General features: G+C 58.7%; 1 protein-coding gene across 1 annotated transcript; it reads left to right on the forward strand.

Annotated features, from left to right (window-relative positions):
- The first annotated feature begins 1,564 nt into the window (after window positions 1-1,564).
- On the forward strand, window positions 1,565-4,414 carry HSPB7 (heat shock protein family B (small) member 7). Its single transcript, XM_037818710.1, has 3 exons — window positions 1,565-1,824; window positions 2,312-2,445; window positions 3,637-4,414. The coding sequence occupies exons 1-3, from the start codon at window positions 1,632-1,634 to the stop codon at window positions 3,814-3,816; spliced, it is 507 nt and encodes a 168-aa protein (XP_037674638.1). The 5' UTR covers window positions 1,565-1,631; the 3' UTR covers window positions 3,817-4,414.
- The last annotated feature ends 4,791 nt before the right edge of the window (window positions 4,415-9,205 follow it).

The following is a 9,205-nucleotide window of genomic DNA, read 5'->3' on the forward strand; positions in this document are numbered from 1 at the left end:
GAGAAGGACAGAGGAGGAGGGCCAGGGCAATCACAGAGGCCTCCATGGAGGAGGAGGGCCAGAGCAATCAGAGAGGTCTCCATGGAGGAGGAGGGCCAGCACAATCAGAGAGGCCTCCATGGAGGAGGAGGGACTTGAGTCAATCTGGAGGGAAGGCAGGATTTGGAGAGGACAGAGAGACATCCCATGCTGCAACCTGGGCTGCAGCAGAGAACCTGCCCATCTTCTAGAATGGGCTTCTGTCCTCTGGTCTCCCAGGATTTCAGTCCGGCCTCTGCTGAGCAGGTGGGTGGGCAGAGAGGGCTTCTCAGGGTCTCCAAAGATATAGGCTCAAGTCAACCTGGCTCTGGGGAGCTTTGGATCAGACACATTTGGGTTCGAATCCCAGCTCTGCTGCTCTGTTTCTGTGATGCTTTGTTTCCCTGTCTATAAAATGGGAATAAAACCTCCTCCTTCCCAAGCTGATTGGGGATCAAATGGGGCCATGCTGGGAAAGGACACGCCCAGGAACCGGTGCCCGGAAGGTGCTCCAGAAGTCAGAGCTGGAATCTTTGTCTTCTCCGGAATTCTCCTTTACTTCGAACTGAAACCCCTCCTGCTGCAGCCCCTGCCATCTCCTGGGAGGTCAAGCAGACAGTGTCTTGGGAACATAACCTTCTAGATCTCTAAGGACATTCGCGGAACTACCTGGGCCCAGCCCCCAGCCCTCCCTCAAGCCGCCAGCTTTCTTCTCTCAGGGCCCCTAAATATTCTGAGTGTTAGAGGGGGGAGGGCAAGCGTGGTATCTGGGTCCCTGTGGGAGCTGGCAGGGGGACAGCTGCACATTCTATACCCTCCCCTACCCCCACCCCAGGCCATCTCAGCCTTTCCTAAGTGATGGGCTGTAAACACCTTCGGCCTCGAGGGAAGGAGCCCCTCCCCTCACACAGGTGCAGCAGGTTGGGGTCCTCCACCCACTCTGACCCGCTGACCTTGCCTTCTCGTGCTCTCTCCAGAATAGCCCGAGTCCGGAGGTGACCCCCTGTGCTCTGATCACCCACCACCCAGATCCCCCCTTACCAAGGGCTGGAACTTTAGGGGAGAGAAGGCAGGAAATAGAGAAAACCCCACCTCAGGGAGCTTATAATCTGACGGGGGAGGCATAGCTCTCGGTGAACCAGTCGGAAGGGGGAGACACAGTCCATTTTAGAGCCCCCAGCTGATGGAGAGCTGGAAGACGCAAGAAACAGCCAGCCCCTTCCAAAAACAGCACAAGGTCCTGGGGTGGGCAGAGGGGGTCTGAGTGGTAAGGGGACAGAATTCAGCCCTTCCTCCCCTCCCCAAGGGGTGCAGAGGCCCCCAAGCTGGTGTTATCAGCCTGGAATGCCGCGCGGTGAGCTCAGCCCTCGCGGCCTGCGCGCAGTGGACTGTCAGCAGGGCCATCTCCGAGGAGACAATCTCCAGCCCCCTCCGGGCCACGGGGAGGCCTAAATTTAGCTCGTAGACAAGGGGCTGGCCCGGAGCCCAGGGACAGTCGGGCCTTATAAAGCGGCGGCTGTCAGGCCCCGGCACGCGCCCCTAGAGGCCAGACACCCACACCCTCTCTGGTCCGTCCCTGCCCGCCTGGCCCGGGCCCGGCTGCCCGCCCGTGGATGAGCCACAGGACGTCCTCCACCTTCAGAGCGGAGAGAAGCTTCCATTCCTCCTCCTCCTCCTCTTCCTCCTCCTCCTCAGCCTCCCACGCCCTCCCAGCCCAGGACCCACCCATGGAGAAGGCCTTGAGCATGTTTTCCGAGGATTTTGGCAGCTTCATGCGGCCCCACTCAGAGCCCCTGGCCTTCCCAGGCAAGTGCTTGGGGCTCCGAGGGAGGGCAGGGGCAGAGGTAGGGGCACAGCCAGGGCTCCCCCGAATGCTGCCATGGCCGCCAACCTTCCAGGAACAGGTGCTGCCCAGCCTGAAGCCACAGGTGGCCACTGGACAGATGTGGTCCAGATGTGGCCATGAGAACAGGTGGGCCTCTGAGGGATAGTTGTGGTCCAGGGGGTCAGACAGGGCTCCAGTGGCCAGACTGGGTTCCAGGGTGGAGGGTGGGCAGCCCAGGGCTGCTGCAGACCAAGTGTCACACACACTATACCCCACCTATGCTGGGCAAGGCCCCATCTCCACCACGGAAGAGGTGGGCTGCAAGATGAAGGGGTGGGCTTTAAGGAGCAACAGCTGCATGGGGGGCCAGGCCTGGGGGAGTGCCCCTTTCCCCAAGAGAAGGAACCAGAGACATGTTCTGCATGCAAACCCCGCCCTGTACTCAGCTCACGGCAGCCCTCCCCACAGCCCGTCCTGGGGGACAGGGCAACATCAAGACCCTCGGAGATGCCTACGAGTTTGCAGTGGATGTGAGCGACTTCTCGCCGGAGGACATCATCGTCACCACCTCCAACAACCACATCGAGGTGCGGGCTGAGAAGGTGAGGCCCTGCCCAGCCCCGTGTCCTCTGCCTGGGTCATGCCTGCCATTACTGTCCCCCAACCCCCACGTCCAATCCTGAAACCCCAGTCCCAGACCAGTGTTCCTCCCCACCCCAGCAAACTCCCTGAGGCAAACTGGGAGCTCATGCACCAAGGGACTCCCCTGCTTCCTGCATCTCTCTCCCCCAAGATCCTCAAATTCTTTCTTCATGTCCCCCCAGGAACCTGGGACAGCAGTGGGAGCTGCAGGGAATGGGAGAGGGATGGGGATGCCTGCAGAGGGAATCCTGGAATGGGGGTGGGGTGAAAGGAGGGAGAAGGTGACAGTGGGAAAGGATGACTCCTCTGGCAGGTCAGTGGGAGGATTCTCCCACATGCACACCTTTTAGCCCTCCTCCCTCGAGCCAGATACCCAGGCCCCATCCTAGGACCCCCTGCAGCTCAGGGTCACCCAGACGCCAAACCCCACACTCCCTCAACCCACAGGTGCTGGGTCCCTGGGTCATATGGGTCCTGAGTCTGAGCTCCTGGGAGGCCCTGGGGCTCTGCCAAGGAGGAGGGTGTGGCCAGGCCTGAGCACGGTTGCTGTTCCAAGGGGCCAGAGCCACGGCTATGTCATTAAAGCAGGAGAGGGTCCGCCCAAGGATCCCCCTGGCCGAGAGATGGGCACAGGTAGCCGGAAGCCAAGGCCTATGGTGCCAGCAGGAGGCACGTGCCCGCTCTGCTACCCCGCCAATGACTCAGCTGCCCCAGTTCCTCTGGACACTATGTGCCGGCCGAGTCCCAGGGGAGGGGCTGCTGGCCCTGGCCTGGCCCCTGGAGAGTGGACATACAAAGTGCCAGGTTGCCAGGAGGGCCTAGCTCTCCTCTGTGCCACCTTCTCCTGCTCTTCTCAAGACCCCCAGACTCTGAGTGGCTGACACTGAGCCTCCCTCCCCTCACTAGGACCCTCGCTAAGCCCCCTCCTCAAGCTTCTTTGTACCCCGTGGGACTGCACCTGTCTCTGCACGGCCTTTGACCTGTGGCTGTCACCAGCCCGGCCAGCCCCTCTGGGCAGAGCAAAGCCCCTTGGCGGTGAGGGTCCAGCCCTGCTTAGAATGGAGAGAAGGGGCCTCCTGAGCAGGGAGATGTGGCTTGACATGAGCAGGATGGGGTGGGGGAGGCCTGCCCTGACCCACTCCCCTTCCCAGCTGGCGGCGGATGGTACGGTCATGAACACCTTCGCTCACAAGTGCCAGCTGCCGGAGGACGTAGACCCCACATCGGTGACTTCGGCCCTGAGGGAGGATGGCAGCCTCACCATCCGGGCAAGGCGCCACCCGCGCCCAGAGCATGTACAGCAGACCTTCCGGACCGAGATAAAGATCTGAGGGCCCCCCACCCTGCCCTGCCCAAGCAGCATTCCCAACCCCTGGGCACAGCCCCCAAGTTCCAGCCTGACACCATCCCCCTGACTCCAGGTGGGTCATACACACACCCCCCAAACTAGGGCCTTCCTCTCCGCCTGGGGCCTGGGAACCCCTTCCCTCACCCATGGCCCCCAGGTTCCAGATGTGGCCCCTTCCATTTAATCTCTAATAGAGGAGTCGGGGAAAAGGGGATCCCAGAGAAGCCACTTTGGGGAAGGGGGATTGGGTCAGGCAGGACCTCTGGCAAGTAATCTGCAGGACAGACAGACAAATCCTTTGATCTGTGGAGTCTCTGCAGGGCAGGGGCAGGGGGACCCGGAGCCCCAGCCAAGCGGAAGGGACCATCAAAGACCGAGGTCCCGGCTCTGGCGGCCCCTCCCGAGGGCACAGGGAGGCTGGGACATGAAGGTGAACCTGTCCTCGGCCACTCTCCCACCCCAAACTAGCTGGCAGGCTGCCAGCTGGGCCAGCCTGGTGCCCCCAGCCCCCGGGGCCATTCTGCAGCCAGCCAGCTAGGCCAGGGCAGGGCCACGTTGAATCTGTCTGTAGATGGGGTTTTTCCAATACAGTTGGTTCGTGAGAAACTGTGTGTGTCACTCCTATGGTGCGTTACCTGCTGGTGCCTCCAGGCAAGAGAGGGGCGGGGGGTGGGGGGCTGGTCCTTCACCCTCCCACCCCTATGTCCGGGGCGAATCGCCTCGCCCATCCTCTCCCCTCTTAAATCTGTGAATCTATAGACTTGGTTATACACACATACACACACACACACACCACCCATCATTGTCCTTCAATGCAAAACGTTATCACTGGCTGGGGCTGAATTCAGAGTATTCTCAAGTCAGATTCACAATCTCCACTTATCAGTGGGCAAACTGAGTCTCTGAGAGGCTGGGCGCTGGCTTTCTCACTGAAGGCTGGATTTGCACCCAGGATGCCAGGAGCTGCTTTCTGCCCTATTTCCCTCACTGTCTGCTCGGCCCCTCAGGTCTTCCTGCCAGAGGTCGGAGAGAACGGAAAAGCCTACACCACTTTGTAGGTCCAGGGCAGGGACCCCCATCAGCCTTAATACTGGCTGTGACCCTGGCTCTGTCTCCCGTCTACAGAAGCAGGGGCGAGGCGAAGGGGTGGCTCAGGGCTGGTTGGGCCGCACCCCCCCATCAGTGTCCTGTTAGGGTGCTGTCTCCTGTGCTGTGGTGGAGCCCCTGGGAAGGTCCTGGAATTGTACCCTCTACACAACAATAAATGACAGATGCACAGGCTCCTGGAGATCACCTGCCTGAGGTACTCAAACACAGGACAAAGAGAGATCCCTTCCCTGAGTAGGGTGTCAGCCGCGGATCTGGGGGCAGTGGTTGTGGCTCAAGTTAAAGCTCAAGGCCTCACAGAAATGTGGGGGTCCTTTGACCTCTTCCTTTGGCTCCCCAGCCCACCTGGGCAGGAATCCTAGGGCCTCATTAGTGGGAAAGCTTATATTGCCTTCTCCTCCAACCTCCTGCACTTTCTCTTTTTATTCATTCATTCGTTCAAGAGACAGTCATCATCCTGCTAATATGTGCCAGCCACTGTCCCGGGCTCTGGCTACAAGAGGGGACAGGTGGCACGGGGTCCTCTGCCCTCTTGAAGCCCATCTTGTACCAAATGGGGTGGGGGCAGGGGTCTGAAGCCCAGAGAGGCTGAGTGACTGGCCCAGAGTCACACAGCCTCAGGGGCAGAGCTGGCAGGAACCTGGCTGGGGATGCTGGCTGTTTTAGGAAGCCCCCAGGCACCATCGAAATCCGAGGCCAGGCACTCCCTGGTGCCAGTCTGGGGAGCCTGCGGGACGGAAGAGGGAGGAGAGGAGAGGGGGGCGCGGTATTTCCAGCCTCGGTGACTCACTGATTCCGCTGGGCTATTTGCGGCTGGACACTCATCGGCTCAAGCGGAGGGGGAAGGGGCAGGACAGGCTTCCTGCCCCCGCTCCCCCACCCCCCTCCCCCTTCCTCGCCCGGGGTCAGGCTCACCTTGGCGCCCCGACCCCAGCGAAGCCCCTCCCTCGGCCGGCTTCCAAAGGGGCTGGATGCCCCCCACGTCCCCGGCCCCAAAGCCCCCTCCCCAGAGCTCGTTTTTGAGGGGCGGGGTCTGGGGGCTGCGCAAGGGGCTGAGCGGCCGCTGGGGACTGGACCTGCCCGGTCTGAGAGCGCACTTGGCCGCCTTCCCGGCCAAGGTGACCCCGCGGAAGGGGCGGGCTGGGCGTGTCTTTGATCCGTTCCGCCCTCGGGGTTCCTGCGGGGTTTTGTCTGCTGGCGTTCCTCCCCCCACCCCTTTCCAGGCTAAATATAGACCTGGCTGCAGCCCCTGCTCGGTGTCCCATCCCGTGAAGTGTAATCATAGCACTCTATTCACTGAGCGTCTAGTGTCTGCCAGGCTTACCATCCATCCCCACAACAATCCCTCAAGGTAGGTATAATTATTATCCCTGCACCAAGCACGGCATGGAGGTTCAGAGAGGTCAAGAACCTGGCCCAAGGTAACCCAGCTTGGAAGGGCACAGCTGGGATTTGAATCTCTCCAGAACCCATCCTCTGCTGGATCAGCCCAGATCAGTCTCCCACCAGCACTCAGGGGCCCAGGCTCCTTTCCTCTCCCCACCCCACCCTGTTCTGCCACCCTAGGACTTCTGGCAGCCCCACAGGGGAAGGGGACTCCCACATCTTGTAATGTTTGGGGTGGGTCTGGGCAGGAGGCTGGGGAGGTTGTAAAGATGCAGCCCTTGGGGGCTAGAGACCTGTGAGAGGGTCCAGATGGTGCCAGAGACCCTGAGGGGCATAGAGAACCTACGAGGGGCTCCTTCACTTTTAAAGATCTGGCCCAGCCCAAAGGCCTCCTCCTCCAGAAAGCCTTCCAGGGTCACAGGCTCAGAGTCACAGACAGAGCTCCAAGACCACTAGACTAGAGGGGTTCAGACCCTTTTGGGAAATTCAAACTCAGATGAAAATAGCACCTGCCTGGGAGCAGAGCCCAAGGCCCCACCCACTTGCTTGGCCAACACTACACTTTCCTCCCCTAAACATGACCTCCACTGTATCCCTGGGGCTCTGGAAGTCAGTCCAAACTCTTCATGGTAGGATGGGGAGACCTAGCCCAGAGAGGGTAACGTCTTGCCCAGGGTCACACAGCCAGGGTGAGATGAAGATCTCAGACCTCCAGAACCTCAGGCCAGGGCTCCTCCACAGACCAACCCTCACCCCCTTCCTCAGTGCCCTATGTCTCTGCCCCATTCCACAGCTCTAATGCCATAGCTTCTAACTGTTCACACACTTCCTGAGTTTGCCTTGCATCCCAGTTCTGCATGCTGGATGGTGCCTTATTCTGCCCCTCTTGCTCCTGACCCAGCATGAGAAAAGAGTTAAGGAAATGTTTGTAGGATTTAAAAAAAAAAAAAAAAAAAAGTAAACAAGTTTCAGTAAAGAGTGGAGGGTAGGCTACAGATTCTGGAGCCAGACTGGCGGATTTAAATCTTGGCTAGGCCACTTCTGAGGTGTGTGATCTTGACCAAGTAACTTAACCTCTCTGGGCTAGGTTATTGCTCCGTCAATAAAATGGTGCTCCTAGGATCTCCCTGCAAAAGGTCATTTGTGCGTTCAATCTCTTAGTGCACGGAAAGTGCTCGGTACATGGGAGCTGACTGTAGCCCACATGTGCCTTGCATTGCAAATGTCCAGTAGGGGGTGGCTTTTGTTCTTTCATTTCCATTTGGATCCTGACCCCCCACCCCAGCTCCTGACCCCAAGCAGACTGTTCCTTGGGCTGGAGAGGCAGAGGAACCGCCCATGGAGCTGAGGTCTTCTCTCCAGGAAAAGCAGGTGAGGGCAGAGCTAAAAGGTCTCCTGTCTTTCTCAGAGGATTCGGTCTGGGCCCCAGGGGTAGGTGTGGGTTAGGGAAACCTCTAGAAGCCTGAGTTTTCTTATCTGTAAACAAAGAAGATGAAGGAAACCACCCTCACAGGGCTGCTATGAGAACAGAGACAGAGTGTTTTTGTGTAAACTCAATAAATGCTAAGCTGTTAAAATTGTTGTTTTCTGAACGAGGAAGGCCAAGTTTGCACTATCCCTTCCTCTGCCCTCAAACAGGAGAGGGGCCTAGGCCCAGGGCAGCTAGCTGAGCCTGCCAGACAGGTGCCCAAGACCAGGGCCTGTGGGCAGGGCAGGAGTGTTTACAGTTAGCACAGCTGGGCCAGCCCCGGGCAGCATGAGGCTAGCCCACCCCACAGTGAGCTGCCGGCTGAGGCCAGCCCATCCCAGAGGCCCTCAGGGGCCTGGACCCAGGGACAGCCTTCCTGGGGAAGTCTGGGGGTACTGGACAGGGTAAGGGCCCTTGGGGTGTCTTCCTGAAGGGGACAAAGCCAGGGCAGTCAGCCTCAGGGAGCCAAAAGGAGAGGGCAGGATTGCAGTGCCCTTCTCTTCCTCCCTCCCTCCTTCCCTCTCTCCCTCCCTCCCTCTCTTCCTTCCTTCCTCCCTCCCTTCTGTCCTTCTCACACATTTCTTGACCACCTACTATATGCCAGGCACTTTAAAGCACAGGGAGCACAGTCCTGAGTTAACTATGGCTGCTAACCTAGAAATGCATCATTTATTCCCTTTCATTCACTCATTGGTTGATTCATTCATTGATTCATTCATCCACGGGTTCATTCACTCCATAGGTACTCAGTGAGTTCCTACAGCATAGTCGGTAGGTAAAAGCTCTGAGGTCAGACCACCTATGTTTCAGTCCTGACCCTGGCACTTACCAAGTGGGTGACCTTGGGCCAGTCACTTCAGCACCTTGAGCCTCAGTTTCCTTGTCTGTAAAACGGGGGAGCCTCACAGGGTTACGGTGAAAACTAAATGAGTTCTTCTTTTGAGAGGGATCAGCATGTGGGAAGCACTCAGCATTGTTGGCCCATTATCATTATTTCATTTCAGAGAGCATTTGGTTTCTGGAACATGCTTTCCTTTAAATATTCTCCCTCCCCCTCTCTCTCTCTCTCTCTCTTTTTCCGTTGGAGACCCAGTGATATTTTTGGCTTATTCCAAACTTTCTCACACCTCCTTGAGCCTTGGGCCTGCCAGCCTGGTCTCACGCTGCACCAGGGGATGAGTGAGCTCATCCACAGCTTGGCATCAGTCACCAGGCTCCAGCCCGATGGCCGCATCACCAGCTGTGGCCTCTGACTGGCGCTCTGGCAGGGAATGGGCCACCGCTGCCAGCATCTCCACCACATATCCTGCAGACCCCTCATGCACAGCATGCCCCCTCCTGAATTTGTCCCCTGCACACTTGCCCCACTCACCCATCTGGTCACCAAACTCCCCTGCACAGTGCCTGGTCT

The sequence above is a fragment of the Choloepus didactylus genome, chromosome 2 (genome assembly GCF_015220235.1).
Source record: "Choloepus didactylus isolate mChoDid1 chromosome 2, mChoDid1.pri, whole genome shotgun sequence".
NCBI lineage: Eukaryota > Metazoa > Chordata > Mammalia > Pilosa > Megalonychidae > Choloepus > Choloepus didactylus.